This window comes from Anguilla rostrata, chromosome 1 (genome assembly GCF_018555375.3).
Source record: "Anguilla rostrata isolate EN2019 chromosome 1, ASM1855537v3, whole genome shotgun sequence".
In the NCBI taxonomy this organism is placed as follows: Eukaryota; Metazoa; Chordata; class Actinopteri; order Anguilliformes; family Anguillidae; genus Anguilla; species Anguilla rostrata.
Genome location: NC_057933.1, coordinates 8,708,727 through 8,731,646, shown reverse-complemented (window position 1 = coordinate 8,731,646; position 22,920 = coordinate 8,708,727). Strand labels below are relative to the sequence as shown.

At 48.0% G+C, this 22,920-nt stretch overlaps 3 protein-coding genes across 3 annotated transcripts in view; 2 read left to right on the top strand and 1 right to left on the bottom strand.

Annotated features, from left to right (window-relative positions):
* zfyve26 (zinc finger, FYVE domain containing 26) overlaps positions 1–10,368 on the top strand; it is a 33,919-nt gene extending 23,551 nt beyond the window's left edge. The window contains 7 exon segments of the mRNA XM_064316840.1: positions 24–221; positions 914–1,119; positions 4,514–4,691; positions 4,777–4,836; positions 5,265–5,447; positions 6,071–6,121; positions 7,916–10,368. Of these exon segments, the coding sequence (XP_064172910.1) occupies positions 24–221; positions 914–1,119; positions 4,514–4,691; positions 4,777–4,836; positions 5,265–5,447; positions 6,071–6,121; positions 7,916–8,128 (1,089 nt within the window). The 3' untranslated portion in view covers positions 8,129–10,368.
* Positions 10,369–14,810, bottom strand: rdh12 (retinol dehydrogenase 12). Its single transcript, XM_064316468.1, has 7 exons — positions 14,652–14,810; positions 13,567–13,685; positions 12,797–12,952; positions 12,600–12,704; positions 12,258–12,467; positions 11,692–11,881; positions 10,369–11,006 (listed from the first exon to the last, which is right to left on the bottom strand). Exons 1-7 carry the CDS (start codon positions 14,720–14,722, stop codon positions 10,904–10,906), a joined length of 954 nt encoding a protein of 317 aa, XP_064172538.1. The 5' UTR covers positions 14,723–14,810; the 3' UTR covers positions 10,369–10,903.
* A 795-nt stretch (positions 14,811–15,605) lies between these two features.
* vti1b (vesicle transport through interaction with t-SNAREs 1B) lies at positions 15,606–22,499 on the top strand. Its single transcript, XM_064316716.1, has 6 exons — positions 15,606–15,874; positions 16,352–16,410; positions 16,495–16,689; positions 17,660–17,833; positions 18,618–18,679; positions 22,300–22,499. Exons 1-6 carry the CDS (start codon positions 15,778–15,780, stop codon positions 22,391–22,393), a joined length of 681 nt encoding a protein of 226 aa, XP_064172786.1. The 5' UTR covers positions 15,606–15,777; the 3' UTR covers positions 22,394–22,499.
* The last annotated feature ends 421 nt before the right edge of the window (positions 22,500–22,920 follow it).

Genomic DNA, 22,920 nt, shown 5'->3' with positions numbered 1-22,920 from the left:
TTTTTGGCGCTCTCTCTCCGCAGGAGTGTCCGGACGAGGTGTTCCTGGAGGGGGTGCTGCAGCCCAGCCTGGAGCGGGGCCGCCTGTGGGCCCTGCAGGGCCTGCTGGAGAGCCTGGACCCGGGGCTGGAGGGGTGCGGCCGCTACCTGATGGCGTCGTGCCAGCAGCTGCAGCGACGCGGGCACTTCCGCACGCTGTACCAGCTGCAGCAGTTCATGATGGTGCGCCCGCTCTCGCCCGAGCGCTGATGACCCGCGTCGTTGCCCGCCCCTGCGCGGGTCATCGCACGGCTTTGCACTTCACAGTTTAACATTTTTTACTCATTTAACAGACACTTTAAAGACCCTGTGCAATGAAAGTAGGGTTTTATTCAATGTTTTATTATGCATAACGAACCAAAGAAAACTGCTATGATTTTATGATTATGATATGATATCACACTGCTCCTACATTGTGCATACTGTGCATACTACACATACTACACATCCCATTATACTACACCGGGGCAGGAAATGGTCTTGTAACCTAAAGGTTGCAGGTTCTATGCCCGGGTAGGACACTGCTGTTATACCCTTGAGCAAGGTACTTAGCCTGCATTGCTTCAGTACATATCCAGCTGTATAAATGGATGCAGTGTAAATGTATGCTATGTAGAACACTGCTATGTAAAGTGTTGTGTAAGTCTGTATAAATGGATGCAGTGTAAATGTATGCTATGTAAAACACTGCTATGTAAAGTGTTGTGTAAGTCTGTATAAATGGATGCAGTGTAAATGTATGCTATGTAAAACACTGCTATGTAAAGTGTTGTGTACGTCACTCTGGATAAGAGCGTCTGCTAAATGCCTGTAGTGTACTGTAATGTAATGCTCCTGTTTGTGTCCCCCACCCACCCCTGCCCCCCCCCCCCCAGGACCACGTGCGGGCGGCCATGACGTGCATCCGCTTCTTCGCGCACGGCGCCCAGTCCTACCTGCAGCTGGGGGAGCAGCAGCGCTGGCTGGCCCGGGCCAAGGAGCACCTGAGGACCTACCTGCAGGAGCAGCAGGGCCGGGGCGGCGGCCGCAAGCGCTCCCCCAGCTCCTTCCGCAAGAAGATGTCCTCCAGCGACGTGTCCAGGTGAGCACCGTGTCCTGCAGGTGTCCTCCAGGGATGTGTCCTGCAGGCCTTTTCTGGGTACGTTTGTGGTGTGGCGCAGTGGCGGAGTGTACACGAGGGCAAGGAACTGGCCTGAACCGAAAGGTCGCTAGGATCGATTCCTGGGTGACACTGCGATGTACCCTTGAGCAGGGTCTTAACCAAAATTGCTCAGTATAATCCAGCTGTATAAATGGATACATGTAAATGCATGTCAAGTGTGTAAGTGCCTCGGATGGCGTCTGCTAAATGCCTGTAATGTAATGTAATGTGTGGCCTGCAGGGGGCGCTAGCTGCCAGCATTGGCCAGAGCCGACTGCTGATGGAAACACTCTATGCAGTCGTTCTGGATCACAACCATCCCTGGGGCCACAAGTTTAAAGTTTTTAAAAAATTGTACGTTATTGTTATTTGAGTGTCTGTGGTGATCGGACGACCTACCCCTTTGGGTAGAGAAAGATGAGCTGTCTTTTTTTTTCTTGTCGGACAGCAAGCACTGTAATGTTGGCAGGGAGCAGTAGCAGTAGAGAGAACGCTACCTACCGCATACCAGGACAAGTTCAGAAAAAGTGCTGGAGGCAAAACGCTTAAATGCCCAAAGAAGGACATCCGCACATTTTCTCCACGGACAATTTCACAAGTGTTTATGCGAGCGCTGAGCCGTTCGTGACTCAGCAGGTGTAGGAAATGACACAGAGTCTGTGTGGGGTTTGCGGGCTCACTTGGAACGGAGTTCACCCGAACTGAGCGCGCGCCTCTGTCTTTCAGCAGGTTAGAAGCCGTTGTTCCCTTTTGTCTCTGTTTGCTGGGCTAATTCAGTTAGCATTTTAATTTAGCTATGCCGGTGTGAAGTTCCACAGGTGGGCTCTTCAAGCTCGACACTGCCAGCACCTTCCATTTTGTCTCTGATCAACAGTGGATTGCTTGAGTTGCTTTTATGGTCCTCATTGGCACGTCTGTCTGGGATACGTTCTGGGTTCTGGGTGCGTGTAACTGCTGGTGAATTGAACTGCATGCTTCTTGGAGGAAGTACATGCTTTTGTGGGCCCTCTCCTGATTTGATAAATGGGACAAGGCCTTCAGTTGTGATTGGTCATTCCTGATTGGGTAACAAAGAGAGACAGGGATTAATAAAAGATTTACGGTACGTTGCCAACTGTCCGTTTCATGTGACACAAATCTTTGTACTTTTACAGTAAACGATTAGTATCAATAAAACTACAATTTTACATTTACATTCTTTCAGTAAATGATTTTGTCCAAAGGATCATGTGCTGTTGGAGAACACGCGTGCATTCACCATTCCCAAACTATCTGGTGCAAATGTAACCCCAATAGCACCCAAATTCCATGCATTCCTTTTCTCATTCTTCCGGATATGTTCTTCTGCCGGCCCTCACGTGTAGCCGTGCTGACATCTGGGGTGGGGGGAGGGGTTAATTCGAGTGCAAATTCACCCCTCTGGGTAAAGTTCTGGAATTTGAATGACTTTGAATGAAATTCCCCTGAGCATTCACAGATAGCTTTAGATGCAGACGACCTGTGGGTGCCTGGTGAGATGAAAGAGGGGGGGGGGGGATTTGGAGGAATGGGAGCCCCCCCCCCCCCCACCGTGATTATGCGTTTGCTTGTGAGTGTCGGGCGAGAGACGGTGTGCGAGTGGACTCCGCTGACGTGCCGGGGGAACGGCCAAAGCTGCTGGATTCGCCTCCTGCCGTCACTCAAAATGGCTGACCAGTAACGGCCCATCTCCCTCGCCCGTCACATGACAAAGGGACGCGGGAGTCACGCTGTGAGAGCGGCCCCTGCCCTCCCTCCCGCTGCTTCGGCTTCACCAGCCTCATCCCGCGCCCCTTCCTAACTGAAACAAAGCAGGTTGCAATTCAGCCGTTCGCCCGGCTTGTCGCCATAGCGACTTACAGAGAGGTGCGTTTGACGCGGCCAGGCGGAGCGCTCCTGGAGCGGGAGAGCGCGCCGGCGTAGCGACTCGCGGTGCCGAAGGGACGCTCCTCTGCTCCTGGGCGGGCTCTCCGTCGGGCTGCCGCTGCGGAGCGCCTCGGCCCGGGGCCGGGGGCCTGATTGACCGTTAGGCGTTATGTAAGCGTCCTCCTCTCTTAATCTGCGCAAAGCCGCCTCTCGCCCCGGGGGAGGGTTGGGGTGGGGGGGGGGGGGTGGAGGGGGGGAGGTGACGCAAGCCTCACAGGGCCTCTCTTTTGAAGTCTCAGTCCCGAGGCGCCACATTCCTGGGGGTCGGCGGACGGATGGCGGAGTTGTTGGTGCCGGTTGGGGCCCGCCAACTCCGGCTGGCGTGGGCAGCAGCCGTACGGCCTCTCGCCACACGCCCTGGACGGGCCGCTCCCAGCGCTCGTCCCGCACGCCGTGCTTATCTGTGCATTCCAAATCCCTGCGACCAACCAAACCCCCCCCATCAGATCTGTATCACATATCCTGTGGCTCCCGAATGACTATGAGCTGCATAACACCCACGCATTCCGTTTCCGGTGTTTCATCTGTTAACAGTTAACACACATCAGATTTCTTATGTTCGTCGATGTTGGTGGTACATTTTATTTATTTAGTTATTTATTTATTTAGTTATTTATTTATTTATTTGACAGGGACAATATACACGTTGATCAACATCACTAATCTGTGATGGAAATGCACCAGATTTAGCCACACCGCTCGGAGTGTTCCTAATACGTGATGCTCTGAAAGAGAAGGCTGATTGGCTAAAAGCCCCTTTCCTCAGTGCTGTTATGCCATTGCCTCTTGTGGAGGCTCTGGCGGACCTACCTGTTTTAGTCACAAAGCCTGTCAGCCCAGGAGGAGAAACACCGTTAAGGATTTAAAAAACTAAACGTGTGTCTGCTAATTTCACCGTATTTTCCCAACTTAGGAAGCCATACTTATGATGTCACAGTGATGATGTCGATTTGACCTTTTGTCCAGGACCTTTAGAGCTTGTTTACATAATGTCTCAGTGGGTTTGAGAGTAGTCTTACTTGTCTGTGTCCAACTAGTTTGACAGTAAGTCACGTGAGGGGGAATCCTGGCATTCATTAACATGTTTACAGCCTCTGTCGTCAGCCTGTTTCTGAGAACGCTTCTGTCAGTAAAATGAAAAGAACGTTTGATTCGTAAACATCCTGCGGCACGCTCCTGCATGCTTGCCGGTGTGAAGTAGAAGTTTTGTTTATCTCATCGGTTCCCCCCTCAGGGGTGTCTCGTTACCTAGTGTGACCTGGATGGCTCTGCTTTCCTAGGGCGTGTACTGTACAGTGTTGTAATGCTCCCAGGTTCGTCACATGCACTCTCCCTTCCTCTCTCTCCCCCCCTTATCTCTCTCTCTCCCTCCCTCCCTCCTTCCCCTCAGGCACATCAACACCATCGAGCTGCAGCTGGAGGTCACGCGCTTCCTGCAGCGATGCGAAAGCTCCGCCTCCTCCCGTGGCTCCGCCTCCGCCGCCGCCGCCGCGCTGCCGTCAGGCGGGACCCCCCCGCCCCCGACCCTGTTCGGGGGCAGCGGCGTGAAGATCGACGTGGCCTGCAAGGTGAGAGGAGGCCGTGCCGTCACTCGTCCGAGGCAAAAACTCGAAACGCTGGGCGGTTCTCATTCGCTGAGTTTCTTCATTCCAGGTCATGCTCGGGGGCAAGAATATCGAAGAGGGATTTGGTATCGCCTACAGAGTCATACAGGTAAGCGAAATCCACAGTGAATGCCACATTTTCCATCGTTCCCTGTGCGGGTTGAGGCTCAGTCTCATTTCTGTTCTGAAATGAATTGAAATTATGTCCTTTAATTGGAATAGTCCTCAAGGAACATTATGGGAGTATTTTTATTCATTAAATGATTGTCCATTCACGTTGTGAATTGACTGAATTAAACGGATTTGATGTTGTGATGCAGTGTTAACTATTTTGGCACTCAATGGTCAACTCATACCTCTCCTCTCTATCTCTCCCCCCTCTCTGTCTCTCTTTCACTCACTCTCCCTCTCGCCCCCCCTCTCTCTCACTCACTCACACTTTCTCTCTCACTTTTTCTGTCTCTCTTTCACTCACTCTCTCCCATCCCCCTCTCTCCCCGCTTTCCCCCTCCCTCTCTCCTCCCCCCCCCCCCCCAGGACTTCCAGCTGGAGGCGCTGTCGGTGTACACGCGCGTGGGCCAGCGGCTGGTGCGGCAGCGGCAGTTCGGCGGGGTGCGCCAGCTGCTGAAGTGCGTGGGCGAGTCGGGCACCGCCACCAAGAGCGACTGCGACAGCATCGTGCTCAGCTGCGTCGCCGTCGCCGACAAGGGCCCCGCCGACGTAAGAGCGACGGGCGGGATCGACCAATCAAACGCCGTTAATGTGACACGGGCCCGGGGCTACGCTCCTTCTGAAACTCCTGAATCAGAAGTGGAAATCCTCTTCCAGTCCACCTCCCCCACCCACCCACCATGCTGTGGAGGATTGGGAGGGGGGTGTGGTTTGGGGGAGGGGTGGGTGATTAAAAGGAAGGATCACTCCCTGGGTGTGAGGAGTTGTAGGGTAAAGAAGGTGACGTAACCCCTCCTCCAGACGCGCCCCACAGCCCTGGGTGCTTGTAATTAGATTTATGAGATTACAGGTGCAGGTCCTGACCTTGACCATAGAGACTCTCCCTGCCTGTTGGTGGGCTGAGAGCCCTGTTTACTGTGACTGTGAGAGAGCATTGCTTAGCCCTTTGGAAGAGTAGGTTTTTCTGGAATGTTTTTTCAAAACTCTAAGTCGGTGTTCTAGAACTCCATTGCTGTCAATTACCAGTAGTGATTGTTACAACAGAATTAGAGTGCTCATTTAACAGCATTCTAATCACATGTTTGCATAAGGTGCATATGTCTTGCACCTTAAAGGGCTGCATAGTAGAAATTGTTGAGATTGTGATTCTCGTTTTATTTCTCCTCTCTCAGGCCAAAGAGCTGGAGGGTCTGATTCTGGAATCGAAAAGCACAGACAATAAGGTGAGGGCTCACCGTTCCTCCCTGTCCTTACCCTGCGGTCTCCTTTCCAGGGTTGCAGTTAGCTCCACGATAGCCTGTTGTGCACTATTCAATCATTTAATCTTTCTTCTTACAGTATTAAATGGTTTTAATTGTTAAATTAAAAAAACATCTGGGGCGACATGGCTCAGGAGGTAAGACCGATTGTCTGGCAGTTGGAGGGTTGCCGGTTCAAACCCCGCCCTGGGTGTGTCGAAGTGTCCTTGAGCAAGACACCTAACCCCTAACTGCTCTGGCGAATGAGAGGCATCAATTGTAAAGCGCTTTGGATGAAAGCACTATATAAATGCAGTCCATTTACCATTTAAATGCAGTTCATGAACGTCTGACATTTTATCCGTTCAGAATGTTTTTTATTTTAAGTGAAATTTGAGGTTCCTGCAGCTCCTTAAAAAGAGGTGGAATACCCTGGCAATAACCAGGTCCAGTGAGCAAAAACCCAAATATAGATGTCTAGAAGTTTGGGAATCTAGGGTGAGATTTGTTTTGACATAAACAGACTGGGTTAGCTCAGGTTAGCTCCAGTTTACCTCAGATTTTACCCTGATATAACCTGGCTGTGTCCTAGTCTGCTAGAAAACTTTTCACTTTTCAGTCAACAAGTGTAGCTGGGTTTTCACCTAAACATCTAGATGTTATAGATCCCAGCTACTGCCCGATCTCTTCCTCTTTTCTGCTGCTGCTCTGTACTTTCTCTTCTTCTTCCTCTTTTTGCCCACTCATTAGTCTTGCTCTATCCATTACTTCTTCCCATATCTATCTTCTCCTTGCTGCTGTTCTCAGCTTCCTCCTCCTCCACCCTGTCCGGTCCTGACCACCGTCCCCCTCCCTCGCCCCTCCCCACTCCCATCTCTGTGGGCTGAGAGCTGACTGTGTTCTCCCCCCAAATTAAGGCTGACCAGTATTTTCCCTCCAAATTAAGGCCTACCTGTGCTCTCTCTCTCTCCAGATTAAGGTCTTCCTGTGCTCTCTCTCTCCAGATTAAGTCCTACCTATGTTCTCTCGCCAGATTAAGGCCTTCCTGTGCTCTCTCTCTCTCTCTCTCTCCAGATTAAGGCCTTCCTGTGCTCTCTCTCTCTCTCTCTCTCCATATTAAGGCCTACCTGTGCTATCTCTCCAGATTAAGGCCTTCCTGTGCTCTCTCTCTCTCTCTCTCTCTCTCTCTCTCCAGATTAAGGCCTACCTGTGCTCTCTCTCTTCCATATTAAGGCCTACCTGTGCTATCTCTCCAGATTAAGGCCTTCCTGTGCTCTCTCTCTCTCCAGATTAAGGCCTACCTGTGTTCTCTTGCCAGATTAAGGCCTACCTGTGCTCTCCCTCCAGATTAAGGCCTACCTGTGCTCTCTCTGCCTCCAGATTAAGGCCTACCTGTGCTTTTCTCTGCTTTCTCTCTCCTCCTATGTACGGCCTGCCTCCTTGCCTCCTCCATCTCTCTGGCTGCTTGTTCTCCAATTAAGGCTGACCAGAATTTTCCTCCAAGATTAAGGCCTTTCCTGTGTTCTCTCTCTCCAGATTAAGGCCTACCTTGCTTCTCTTCCAGATTAAGGCCTACCTGTGCTCTCCCTCCAGATTAAGGCCTACCTGTGCTCTCTCTGCCTCCAGATTAAGGCCTACCTGTTCTCTCTCTCTCACCAGATTAAGGTCTTCCCGTGCTCTCTCTTCAGATTAAGGCCAACTGTGCTTGCTCTCTCCAGATTAAGGCCAATTGTGTTCTCTCCCTCCAGATTAAGGCCTACCTGTGCTCTCTCTCTCCAGATTAAGGCCTACCTGCTGTGCAGCAAGCTGCGTGCGGCCTACCTGCTGGCGGTGAAGCTGGAGCCGAGCGGGGCGGGGCCGCTGGTGCAGGAGATCCTGCAGGCCGCCGAGGGCACGGGAGACTCCGTCATGCAGGACATCTGCCGCCAGTGGCTGTCCGAGCACCAGGACCGGGCGCCACGGCAACGGCAGGGGCGCGGCAGCGCCAGATGACGCAGAGGTGGAAGGAGGGGGGTGGGGGGGGTGGGGGGGGTGTGAGTGTGGACAATGGGACCCCCCCCTCTGTGCTGCCATGGATTGTCATGACTGGGTGGGCCATGGGGGGGGATCAGTGTGTGTTCATCTCCATGACAACACTGCTACTCACCTGTACGACAATGGGGGGGGGGGAGGCCCCTTCCCGCTGGGACTGAATCACCACCGTGCCATCGCTGCCACCTGTGCAAACGCCCTACAGGTGCCGAACACTGTGCCACCTCTCAGGACTGGACGGGTAGTCCAGCGAGCTGTCCAGTGCTTCCTGTCGTTTCTCTGACAGATCTAGAAGGGCGGTAATTGTCAGACAGTCTCTTTGTTTGTTACGTTTTTTTGTCTGTTTTTTTTTCTCCTTCCCCACCCTTTCCCAACTCCTTCTCCTACCTCAATGAAAAAGGGATTCTTACACGGCCACTTTCACCCCTTTGGAAAACGAGTCTCATCTGCAGTATGTTATTGCGTGGAATAGCTTCGACATGGATTTTTTCTGTCACCTCGCGTCACCTAAGCACCTCCGGTAGTCTGTTTTACTTCTGTGAGAAGCGCTCCCAGGACTAAAAACATTACTGTTTTCAACACAGAGATTTTGACTGAAACTGGGCCATTGGGCGAAGGTGGTCGAAAAACCGCATCTGCTACATTGAAAGGGGTTTTGTGACTTGGAGATGTGTAATATTGCATTAGCCATTCGTGTTTTATCTGTTAGTCTGCCTGCCAGTGTTCGTTTCCTGACAAAGCCTTATCATCCTCACTGATTGCTCTCTGAAAGGGAAGCTGGTCGCTAGTCCGGCTAGCGCTGTGGCATTGGTGTGCTGTGAGGGCGAAGGTGCTGAGGAGGGTAGTTAAGTTTAGCCATATGACATGGATGTAATAAGGGACACCTGCCCATATTGTAAGCTGAGGGTGATTTTTTTTTTTTTTTTTGGATTTTGAAAATGGAAAATCTTCTTCATCTCAATTCATTCTATTTTCGGTCACCTGGGATACCTGTGGCCTGTTTTTGTTTGGGGGTTCTACTAGACTATGTAATACTGACCAGTTAGGGTGCGCACATGCATTATCTTTAATCCCTTCTTGTCTGTGATTCCAAACTTCCTTCAATTCTTGCCTGCTGTCTGCCGACTTGCTGGCATGTTGTATTTTACCTGTTTTTATATGTTTGTCGCATACACATTATGCCTTAATACATTGTGGGGGGTGTTTCATCACTTTGGGGCATATGCTGTAGCCACTGGTCCTTAGCATGACTGACCAGATTTGTATAATCACTAAACTTATTTGCACATGTGGATACTAATATTATGGAGGATTCACTAAGGTTATTGTGAATACTAATGTCTGATTTGTGTTTTGATGACATTTTTAAGAACTATAAGAAAAGGGTAAATGCACAGGACAGATTTTCTTGAAGTGCATTAGTAAGTTTGTAGATCGCAGGCGAGTTTACTGAACATGCCGGCTTTTGGTGGATCTTCTAGGTAATTATCCCAGTTCAGGGTTTGTATATAGTAAATGATACATTACTTACGATGCCTTACTTCCGTGTTTGTGTTTACTGTGATGTTCTGCCTTCAGTCTAAACAGTGTGAGTGATTCCTTGCTTTACACGTGAAACAAGTGCAGTGTTCCAGAGCTGCGTCTGTCATTGTGATGTCACAGTAGCCTCAAAGGAGTCCCACTCATCGAGGTCACCTTTTCCCCCGCACACTGACTGGGGTTGTACTGCGATCGCTGCTGCACTTTGAACTGTCCCCAACATCACCACAGGATACTTGCTGAGGGCTGACGGCCAAGTCCAGCTCTCTCCTACATCCACACACCTTTCTCACTGTGACATGCAGGTGCAGTGGTGGCACTTCTATGGATACAATAACAATATTCATTGATTATAGTTACAGTCTTATACAACTTTTTAAGGGGAGTTTTGGAATCTGCAGAACTGAACTTGGCCGGATGCTCTCAAAGCAGTATCAAAATGGTTAGTATAACCATGAGAACCTTCAGTTAAAATCTGTGAGATTATGAACAAAATTGTAGGATTTTCAGGATTGTTATCTGAAATGTAATGTCTGTTTGTAATTGTGTTTGCGGGGGTGTATGATCATAGTAATTAAGTGGAGCAATGCAAAATCCTATGATCATCTTTTCCGTGTGTAACATTTATGGTAAGAAATGAATGAAACTTGTCCAACAAGTAATAAAAGAGCAATATTTATGTCATGTTTTTTTCTCCAAAATAGTCAGCTCTCAACAAGAACACAAATGTAGCAAAAGACTTGTTCACGTCTGTGGAAAATACATCGGAGAAATCCAAAAAGCCTGAGCATGATGAACGTTTCGCTGCGGTGGGGAAAAAATGGAATGGAATAATAAACTGTACAAAGCTGTCAAAACAGAAGCGATAACAAAATCTCAAGAAATATCGATTTCAGAATGGCCCCTATGGCACGGCAGAGAAAAACAGTGAATAAGAGATTCAAAATTAGAGAGAAGCACCTCCCCTTGCAGGGGTTTCTCACAGCTCTGACTTCCTGTAGGCTCAAATGTACAAATGGCAGTTTTTTAAAAATGATATACAAAAGCATTGGATGAGAAGCTTGGAATGAAACTTTTCAAAAGGCAATGAAATTGTGTTTTTTTTTTTCTGAGCACGGAGAGAAAACTGAGCGTCTTGGCACATTTGGAATGGCGGGAGTGGGCGGATGGGGGTGGTGGGCTGGCACCGCGGAGCGCTCAGTCCCACTCGATGCCCAGCAGCTCGCAGCTGACGTCCCACAGCATTTTCGCCGTCTTCTCGCTCCTCCCCTGGGGGGCCACGAAGGCTGGGGCGCAGTCGCTGTGGCGGGAGAGCGGGGGGGGAGGCGGATGTGAACATCGCCCCCACAGTAACAACAACAACAACAACAAAAACCCTGTCCTTCAACTCAACCCTCCAATGAGCCTGCAGGCTGCTCGGTTGCTAAGAGGCTGTTTGGTTGCTAAGAGCCCCAGCCTGTTGCTGGGTCCCTCGGAAGCTTGTATTACTGACCCTGTGGACAGTGCATTTATATATAAAAATAACAGCGGTCATGAGCTAAATTATGAACTGTCCCTCCCTTGCATTTCAACCCAGTGGTTACAAAAATATAGGGTGTGTTTTATGACAAATTGGTACCTTTTTAAATTTTATGTTTCAAAATGTATCCCGTAAATGGGAATGCCCTTATGTGACTGCCCACTACCAGGCTGAGGGAAGGTGAGCGGCAGGCGAGCGGCAGGCTGAGGGAGGGTGAGCGGCAGGTGAGTGGCAGGCTGAGGGAGGGTGAGCGAGCGGCAGGCTGAGGGAGGGTGAGCGAGCGGCAGGCTGAGGGAGGGTGAGCGGCAGGTGAGTGGCAGGCTGAGGGAGGGTGAGCGAGCGGCAGGCTGAGGGAGGGTGAGCGGCAGGCTGAGGGAGGGTGAGCGAGCGGCAGGCTGAGGGAGGGTGGCGGCAGGCGAGCGGCAGGCTGAGGGAGGGTTGAGCTCTGCTCCGGTGCCCGGCCTACCTGAAGTGTTTCCCGGAGACGGCGTGGAGCTCCTCGGCGACGGCGCAGTACACGGACGTCTGCGCCCCCTGCCGCGGCGTCTTCAGGAAGGCGGAGAAGAGCGAGAACAGCAGAGACATGAGGGTGGAGTGCCGGACCAGCTGCGACTTCACCGACCCCGGGTGGAGCGAATTCACTGTTACTCCACTTCCTGAGCGAGAAAAGGTGGGGGTGGGGGGCAAGGGGGCAGGTCAGTTAGTAGAGAGGCAGTTTCACTTAACAACCCCCTTGTGATGTCGGACGTGTGTGTTGGTGCCATCAGCCAAGTGCCAAGATGAGCGAGCTTCTCTATTGTCGCTTAAGTGTTTGTTAAAATTATGGCCATGAGCTCATGTCGCCCCAGATAGGAGGCGACTCCGGACCCGGATCTGCGCCGGTTCTGGACCCAGCAGTGCTGAATTCTGGGCCAGAAACGGCACAAATGCAGCCCGAAGTCTCTTGCTATCTTTGGGATCTTGGCACCCAGTTAATCGCAACTGGTCCACAGGGCCCAGAAACACAGAGAAATGGGGAGGGGCCGTGGTCACCTTCAAGCCTGCGCGCAAGCTCACGCGTGAACAGCACGTTGGCCAGCTTGCTCTGGCAGTAGGCCAGGCCGCTGTTGTAGCTGCCCAGGCTCTGCAGGTCGTGGAAGCGGATCCAGCCGAAGTTGTGCGCCAGAGAGGAGACGACGACGATGCGCGCGGGTGCGCTGCGCTTCAGCAGGCCAATCAGCAGGTTCGTCAACAGGAAGTGACCTTAAAAGGGGGCGGGAGGAAGGCAGAGCCCAGTCAGAAACCCGACTGAGCACAGTGCAGTGGAGAAACCGGTCCGAAACGCCTTGTGCTTGCAGCGTACGCTACCGAAAGAGAGAGCGAAGCCTTCCTCACCCAGGTGATTGACGCCGATCTGCATCTCGAAGCCGTCTGTGGTCTTCGTGTAGGGGCACATCATCACGCCAGCGTTACTGATGAGTACGTGCAGATGGTTCACCTCTGTGGAGGAGGCCCGAGGCGAAATATATTACTATACGGATTTTCTTGGTGAAGGGAATGGAATGTAAATAGTGGAGAAAACCTGAAATAACCTCTGAGGAATCTTTGTGCGAAGGCCCGTATGGAGCTGGCGTCTGCCAGGTCCAGCTCTCGCACCTCCACCTGCGCCCCGCTGACTTTGGTGCGGATCTCGAATGCCGCCTCCTCCCCCTTCTCCACATTCCGACACGCCATGATCACCCGAGCGCCTGGAACACAGAACCCGTGGGTCTGGTGCTTTTCAGCCCCCCCCCCTCTCTCACTCTCTCTGTCATTAATGCACGTGGCACCAAACTGACTGACTCCATTTTTTTCTCTCATTCATTCAGATTTATGGGCACCCAAGCCCAGTTCTGACAGACTAAAACCCTCCCATCAATAGAATATTGATATTTAGTAGCAAGTTTTCGGGTAGATAGAGAAGTACTAGACAAGCAGGATGAAGGAATGTTTTCAAGTAATATTACCAGCAATCATCGGTATTTGATCAGGGATCTCAAACGCAACTCCTGGAGGGCTGTTGTGTCTGCTGGTTTTTTAATGTGTTCCTGTACTTAAGTGCTTATTTTAAGTCACTTTTGGGTAAGAAGGCCGCACGCCTCGTTCCCAAGGCCTAAACCGGCTCCTGATTGAAAGGAAATCCAAAGAACCAGCAGAGACTTTGGCCGTCCAGGACTGGGGTTTGAGACCCGTGTTAAAATCTCACGTCTGATCAATACAGGTTCCATCTGCAATCAGAACGATCTGCTTTCTCTGCCACCTGTCTAGTTTGGCAATGTGCCACCTTTCAAGAGCAGCGCGCGTTGAGTGAGCGCTGCCTTACCACGAGCTGCCAGATCTAAAGCAGTTTCCTTCCCAATCCCCGTGTTTGCCCCGGTGATCAGCACAGTCTTCCCATCTAGCCGAGCGTCGGACCGGCAAACTCCCCCCGCAGCATATCTCCTGCGAGAAAAAACCCCCCGCAAAAACCATGTATTATTATCCAGTGTCGTTATCTCAGTTGGGAACATTGTAGGACCATATTTTGTACATTTATTTTTCTATTCATATATGTTTGTTTTAATTACAATACGAAAAAACACAAATGTGCGCATACACGTGTCGCCAGTTTCATAAAGTCCGTATTCTTTTTAGGTTGCAATATTACAGACACTGCGCGTTAACATTCATGACAGATGGCATGGGGGCGGATCAATGACAGCATACATTTAAAAGTATTTGAGTTTTCCTTGTCTGCCCATAACTGGGGGGTGGTTACCATTGTCATTTTGACGAGATACAGAACTGACAGACGTGACCAAAAACCTATATAGCGCTATAGCTCTTTCAATCCTGCTGAAATTCATTGCACGAAAGAAAGGCGTTACTATCTCACCGCAAGTCACGACGAACCACTGACACAACCAATGAAATGTCTACATTTCGTAACGCCGCCCATGAACAGATCTCACAAGTTCAATAGTGAGGCCCCACTACAACATAGATGATGCTTAGGATTCGAGGATTTCGAATGAAAGCTAATTTTAGAGAAAAAAATTTGGTTTCTGGTTGTACTTGTAAATGTCTAAGTTGCTATTTAACCTGATCCAAATGTGCACAAATAGCTTGAATACATTCGCCCCGAATCCACAGAGAACGAGTTCTTGCTTATTTTAATGCAAGATTATACATTACACTTTTCAGCCTGGAGCTCTACGCTATGGAAATAACTTCAGCGATTTTCTTTATTCTGCTTGTACAATACATACAGATATTAGACGTTAAATCGTTTATATTAAAATGGATACCCTGCTTCCCGTATCACGGCCAATTCCATTCATTTCATTCGACCATTGAAAGCGTCTATTATGTGAGCTTCCCACATACAGCTTCACAACTGAAGTAGCTGACCGCCGGAGGTTAACATACCTGATGTGAGGAGCGAACAGGACGAATAGGACAGCAACCACCCCAATGCCCGCTACGAATAATAGGAGCATGGCTGCAGGGTTTACCCTCGCAACGCTGCCGAATATATGCAGCTCTATACTGTACAGGCACTAACAGCCACTCGATGTGCAGCTGTTCTGTATCTAGAGCGGAACTCTGGGATTGTAGTTTTCATCATTACGGAATGGGAAAGGTTGTGAACATTTGCTTTAAACAGTTATGCTTGCTGTTTATCATGGTTTCCTATTTTACCATAAATGTTATCATTCTGAAGAGGTACTGTTATCCAAGTGGATAAAACACGCACTGGTGAAAACCATCTGACAAAGGGGCATGGAAAATATAGGCTAGGTCACTCGTATTAATTAACCACTGTTTATTTATATTTATTATTTATATTTAGTTACAATACATTTACAACAACTATAGAATGTATGTTTTAAAAATCATAAGTACTCACACATTTTGTAACGGATTTTTTGTGTTTTAATGTCCATTCAGGTTAATAACTATGTGTACTGTATGCTGTAAATATTACGTGCTATGATTGCGTATATTGTCAAGTATTGCTGGTTGGCCAATTTTACTTGTGTGACCTGTAACTGTAGTTCACAGATGGAATACGGTAAAGCGTTTCCACCTCGCTGACGTTACACACTAATAAAATCATATGATTCTTCACGGGCAACTAGCAATCGGGTAGATAACTACATTGGCCACAATGCATAGCGTTTTGGAGTTCTTGCAATAGTGCCTAAATAAAAACAATAAAAGAGTACAAACATAGTAAATGGTGTATACATGTAAATACACAGTAAAAGTTTACAGACACAGTTGATGTAGAATACGAAGATGAATATTGAATATTACAGCATCTGAGAAGAATACAGGAGGTGATATTTTCAGGCGGAGAAGCGGAAATCTATGATCACGAGGTCCGCTATGAGGAAGTGTTTTGTCCCGAGGACTGCATTAGCTCATTAGCTATGTTTTCATATATCTGATATTTTGCTGTGTGCTCGGTTTTTATGGGCAATTGGGTTCTTGATTATAAACCGTGAAGCGAAAACAAAATATAGCTCAAGCTAAATAAAACCAAGGCAAAATGTCATCAGAGGAGTTTGAAAAGTTACATGAAGTGTACAAATCTCTGTACGACGAACTGAAGCTGATGCCGAACCGGGCTTCAGGATGTCATGGAGGTATCATATACTAGTTAAACTTGTCAGTTAGATAGTAAATCGGTCTACGCCAGGTCTCGGTGCCGAAATGATAAGCCTATGTATGTTGTGTATATCATATCTGTTGGAAATTATGCAAAATGGGACTCGGAAATGGCCGCATGTACATACTGTACATTGTTATCCTGGTTAAGGTATTGCTGACGAAAGGTGGTTGCTAGTCACACACACATATATGCATACCTAGCTATATGCGCCTGTCTTTTGTTTTTGCTGCCAGATAAGAAATAATCTGAAACATCTAAAATATTTAGCTACAGCAGCGAACGTTAAGTGATCTGAAGTGGGCGTCCAGTTCAGCATCTCAAGATTTGAAATATTGACAAGTCTTACCGCTGCAAAAATCTAGCCCAGTCATTTAACCAACAGCTAACTTAAATTAGTGTCAACTGATCGTATCTTATTAACTGCCTTGATCTTCCCGATCCTTTGCCACAGAGGAAAAGAAGCGGTTGGTGAGAGACTTTGATGAGAGATTTGGGGAGGCAGAAGAAATGGTAAGATACGGCGGCTGCTGCTGGTGTGGTGTTGATTGCAGTGGGCGTTATTATACGTCTCGACCTTTATTTGTTTAACTCCAGTTACAGGGGATGGATAAAGAGTTGCAGAGCGCTCCCGCGTCCTTCCGAAATCAAATGTCCTCAAAAGTGCGGCTGTACCGCAGAGACTTGGGCAAGTTGCAGCGCGAGATGAAGACCTCTGACCTGGGTTTGGGCTTCGCGGGCCGAGCAGGAGACGGCAGACACAGTGTCTATGGGTCCCAGAATGAGCAGAGCGTAAGGCTGGGGTCTAATTTTACGTTTTACTGTGCGCGTGCAGTAGTTTGTGTTCTTCATAGCTCTGCTTTGGCCTGTAACCTGCTCACTAATGTCAATTTTATTTTGGTTGCATTATATTACATGACATTAATGTAATTAAATGTCATGTAATATATGCCTTTTAGAGCCAGAAACTACGAGCAGCAAGTGCTAAGCTCCACTGTACAATAAGCATAATCAACTACTCTGGCAAATGTGATCAAAGGCCCTATCAATATACCCAGTATTGTATCCAGCATATCCAGATCAGTAGTGTAGTACAGTGTTTAGGGAACTGGGCTTGTTGCCCAGAGTCTGCAGGTCCAGTTGCCAGGTAGGGCACTGTTGTTGCACCCTTGAACAAGATACCTAAATTGATCACCTAAATTGATTCAGTGTGTCCAGCTATGTACAAATGAAAGGTGTGCGAGTCACACTCGACAAGAATGCCTGATAAAATGAAAATGTAAAGTGATGTAAAGGTAAATGCAAAAATGTAAAGGCACCGTTCTAGTGCATGGTTTCGCTGCAGTCTGTTACCGCAAGTCAGCCTCGAAGGGTGATGTACATTACATTACATTACATTACAGGCATTTAGCAGACGCTCTTATCCAGAGCGACTTACACAACTTTTTACATAGCACTTTACATTGTATCCATTTATACAGCTGGATATATACTGAAGCAATGCAGGTTAAGTACCTTGCTCAAGGGTACAACGGCAGTGTCCTTACCCGGGAATCGAACCTACGACCTTTCGGTTACAAGCGCAGTTCCTTACCCACTGTGCCACACTCCGTCCTCAACTCCGTCCACAACCTGATGTACAGTTGGTTCTAGCTTCACCCAGGCATGGAGAGTTTCATTCGGCCTGGATGATGGCGCATCGCCGCGCACCAGCGACCCCCCCCCCGGTCTCCTCACGACGATGTCCGTCCCCCTTTAACAGACGCAGATTCAGTCACAGCGAGCCCTCCTGCTGCAGGGCACCGACTCCCTGAACAACGCCAGTCGCAGCATCGAGCGGAGCCAGCGCATCGCCGCGGAGACGGACCACGTCGGCAGGGACATCATCGAGGAGCTGGGGGAGCAGAGGGAGCAGCTGGACCGAACCCGAGATCGGGTGAGAGGACAGGGGGTGGTGACGGATGATCGACGAGGGAGGGAGAAATTAAACGGCGCTTTTTTTTTTTTTCATGTCAGTTTATGACTGTGCTTCCCCAGGGGTTAAGGCACCTAGACTCTGGAACAGCCCTGCAGAGTGTCTCTTCTTTTAAGGGTCATTTGAAGACTCCTTTTGTAGGTTTGTTTTAGTAATGTTTAGTTTTAGTCTCTTATTATTGGATTACAATTTTTATTTGTTATTTATTATCTGTTGTACTGTCACCTACTCCTCTTTATGTTTTATTTAGCTTATTTTCTCATCTCTAAAGCGCCTTGTGCTTTGTGCTTGAAAGGTGCTATATACATAAATTTGTTGTTATTATTATTATTATTATTATTATTATTATTGTATAGACCTTAATGGGAAGAAGACGCTTCCTGTGTATCCAGATTCATGTGTGCCCAAGCCCAATCCTGGATGACTCATCCCTTTATCATGTGACCTGGAAAAGGTCAACCTAAAGAGAGAATTCCCCTTTCAGTCTAGGAATGATTTGTGCAGTACACATCTCACTGTTTATCTACAAAACAAGAACTTCTGGAATGTTCAGCATCTCATACGTGTTTGCTCGCACACACATTCTAGTTGACGTTGTGCTGAGAGATTTGCCCAGCTGAAGCTTTTTTGATGCTTGATGCCTTCCGGGAATACATCCGTCCGTTTGATTTTGTATTTTATTTGAACATCGGAGAACTTCGGTTGACCCCGTGGCCCCGATGTCTTGTATCTTGTGCACCTGCAGCTGGTCAACACTGGAGAGAACCTCAGCCGCAGCCGCAGGATCCTACGCTCCATGTCCCGCAAGTGAGTACCGCCGTCCCGCTGGGGCACAAGGGCAAACTTTGGGCCTTATCTGCATGATTAGATTCAGCCATACTCATTACAAGGGCAACCTTAGGGCCTTATCTGCACGATTAGATTCAGCCATACTCATTACAAGGGCAACCTTAGGGCCTTATCTGCACGATTAGATTCAGCCATACTCATTACAAGGGCAACCTTAGGGCCTTATGTGCATGATTAGATTCAGCCATACTCATTACAAGGGCAACCTTAGAGCCTTATCTGCACGATTACATTCAGCCATACTCATTACAAGGGCAACCTTAGGGCCTTATCTACATGATTAGATTTAGCCATACTCATTACAAGGGCAACCTTAGGGCCTTATCTACACGATTAGATTTAGCCATACTCATTACAAGGGCAACCTTAGGGCCTTATCTACACGATTAGATTCAGCCATACTCAGTTAAAATAAGAACTTTACTGGTGATGCGCTGTGACTCAGATTTAATGCAGATGTTTGTGGAGAAGTGCCTCTAAACTGGGGTAGTTAAAATATTTAAAGATAATGGTGTATAAGTAGAGAACAAAAATGGCAGTGCTGGTATGAATGCTCTCAGAATGGGACGGAAGTGTTCATATTCACAGATGGAATCACTGTCTGCGCTGTTAGTGTTTGACCTCAGTAAGAGGTACCCTGCTCTCAGTGGAGCGAGCGGGTGGAGGATGATTGGGCTGACTCAGCACAGGCACACCCTGTGTGGCTCTTTCTCACTCAAACCTTGATGCCATAAATGCCACGGCGATGAGCGGGTGAAGAGAGATTTCAAGTGTGGACTATTCAAAAGGGGAATTTTATCGCTCGCGACAAAAAAAAAAAAACATTCTGCTTGTATTTACTGCCCTGAAAAAAGCTTGTGGACTAGTCAACAACATAATCATTGCTACTAAAATTTTTTCTAAAAAAACACAGGCGACTGTTGTGACTTTTTTTTTCTAGCCGGTCGTTTCGCAGTTCTTTGTCGAGACACAAAAGGTGAACCGGTCAGAACTGATTAGTATGCGGCTCAGGTTCCGCCCTGTCGTCACTCGCGGCGAGCTTTAGACGTACGGGAAATAGGTAGGCCCCAAAACCGTTCTTTCAGGATGGAAATTGACTTTCAAGGGAGAGCGGAGGATGTCCGGGAAACGCTTGGAGTGAATGGGGAGGCCTGTGGAGCCAGCGTGAATTCTGGGGGAGTTAAGTGACCTGAATGCAGTGTTAAAGACCGGCAGGACTTCACTGGAAACAATGAACCATTCCAGGTGGTGTTAACGGAGGAGGAAGCGGGGGAAGGGCTCTAGGCCCAGCTTTCTCTTTCTCCTGGCACAGACTTCCGAAGGCACATGGTTCTAACTTCTTTCTAGCTCTTTCAGTCCTTAGAGCAACATTCAGCAACCATCCTACTCGGCACGTGTTCTGCGCGACACGCTATTATTTTCATACTTCTTTTGATATTCACTTTTTTTTTTACCACAACGTTGTTTTAATGTGGAAACAGTATTCACCCCCTTGAACTGTTTCACATTTTTTGTTTTTGTTACACCTTATAATTATAGTACTTTAAAATAGTTTTCCCCTGCACCGACAGCACACCTATGTTAATTAATTGCTGTAGTATTTTCCTCCTTTAAGTCGATACTTTGTAGAGAGGCCTTTGGGAACTATTCTGTTCTTGAGTCTACTCTGGCTTGTCTCTGTGAGCTTTTCACCTTTGGAGTTTAAAATTTTTGGAATTATGAAGTTAATTGTACAGGGGTAGAAAGAGTACAGGAGTATATTTTAATTTGACTTGCACTGTGCACTTTACCTCAGCATGTATTTTTATCTTCAGCATTTAGTCTACAGAGGACGAAGAGAAGCTCATTATAGTGTGCAATGCTATGTGGCCCCCAAGAGAGAAAAACACCCCCTGCACAGGTATTTCTTAACAAAAAGGACACTTAAAAAAAATAAATAAAAAAAATACCTTCGTCATAATGGTATGCGAAAGTAGCAGTTCCCACGTTAATGCAAGACGTCATAGCAATGTTGTGTCAGCTGTTGAATCAACACTATTTTGTAATGGCGACAGGTTGGGAAACGGTGGGTGCCTTGGCGGGAACTCTCGCAAATGTCCCCTGGCTTTGCTGCTGTGTTGATTGGCTGCGATTCAGATTTAATGTTCGGCAATAGGATGCCTTAATAGAGCTTAAAGGGTGCTGGTCCAAGTATTCTCGAGGGAGGTGGCTCCATTGTCTAACCTGTTTGAGAATTTATTTAGTTAAGTAATGTGGATCTAGTCCCTGAGGCACGCACGTACGCACACTTCTCTGTTTGTTCTAGAATTGTTTGATTGGGATCTGCATGTATGAAAAGCGCTCTACTCCGCATTTGCTTGTGGGTGCCTTAATGTGGTTGGTGAATTTCTTCTAACCCAGTTTTCTTGCCCTGTGGTGCGGCCTCTACCAGTTTTCCCCTCCGCGTAATTTGTATGAACTGAACTGACTGTGAATTGTGTGCAGTGTGTGTCTGCAAGATGGACAGGCTAACACAGAAAGCCCTCTTCTTTTAAATGTATTCTGTTGCTTGTTCTGTGAGTTGTGTACGGAGGAGTGGACGGAGTGTAGCACAGTGGGTAAGGAACTGGGCTTGTAACCGAAAGGTCGCAGGTTCGATTCCCGGGTAGGACACTGCTGTTGTACCCTTGAGCAAGGTACTTAACCGAAATTGCTTCAGTATATATCCAGCTGTATAAATGGAAACAATGTAAAAAATGCCACGTAAAAGTTGTGTAAGTCGCTCTGGATAAGAGCGTCTGCTAAATGCCTGTAATGTAATGTGTGCGAGTACGTGGTGGAGCAGAGTGAATGGGACTCACCTCACATGCAGTGCTCTCTAAATGGCGGCTCTGTGGCTCTTTGTCCTCCACACACATTTATATACGACACTGGCATATTCATTTTTCTGGTGTTCGTAACCTGACAGTTCCTGTTACTGTTGTCTTAAACGCTGCCAGGTATGAACTTTTGTAAACTGTATGATGTGGATCTGTGACGGTGCCAGTGTTTACTGTGTAGCTAGCTGGTAAGACAGACTATAATTTATTGGGTGTATGTTTCCTGCTTATTTGTTTTGCAGTAGTAAGAATCAGCATAGCTTGATGGATGTCTTGTTGGAAAGAAGTTTTTTTTGCGTGTTTGTTCCATTAATGTTACGGCTTCGCTCACGTTAACTTCAAAACGGAACGTTTTCGTGAACGACTAAGCCTTGAACCCTGCAAAATTCCCAGGCTAACTTATGTCAGGATGCCGATTCCGGCTTCCATTCACACATGGTCTCCAAAGGGTTAAGTTCTGGAACGCTGCCAGGTGAGGCTGCATACATGTGAAAAAAGAACTCTCTCTCTCTCTATTAAAATATCTTTTAATTTAAATATATTTTATTTCTGTATTTGGGAGCTACAGATATTAAAATTTCTCTTTCTCTCTCTCTCATTTTTACGTTCTCGAATTTAAAATATCTTTCTAATTAAATATCTTTAAATTTTCTTATTTTGTTTGGGCGCTACAGATATTAAAATGTCTCTTTCTCTCTCTCTCTCACATTCCCCCTTCAGGTTGGTGACTAATAAACTCCTGCTGGCTGTCATCATCCTGATGGAGCTGGGCATTCTGGGTGCTGTGGTTTACCTCAAGTTCTTCCGCAAGTAGGGGGGGAGGCGAGGGGGGCTACGTCAGCCGGCGAGGTTAACGGCACGTTCCAGGCCTGGCCTCCTCCTCCTCCTCCTCCTCCTCCTCCTCCGACTCAAGATTTCTGACGCCCTTTAAGTAAGACCTGAAATCTGCCCCGGGAGCCAAGGACAAGGAACCAAAATGGACGACGTGTTTTACTCTTTGAGCCTGGGGCTCCTCTGAGCCCTGCATGTGGCGGTTAGGGGTTCGAACGCTGGGGGCCGGGGCCACCGACGGCTTCTGAAGGCGGTGGGTGTAAACTGAACTCTCTCTTCCCACGTCGTTTTATTTTACGGGGCGTTATCGGAAAGCCGTGCGGAGCTGTGATGAAGGACCGTGTTTATTACCTTCCACTGGAGCCAGCCGTCCGCCTCGCAGGGCCCCAAGCCTGGCGTGTTTGCACCTGCCCGAACTGTGAAAAATGTATCATATTTAAACAATGAACTAAGCTAAATGTATAGTATGCTGATTTGAATGGGATTATTTGTTTTTGTTTTTTTTTAACT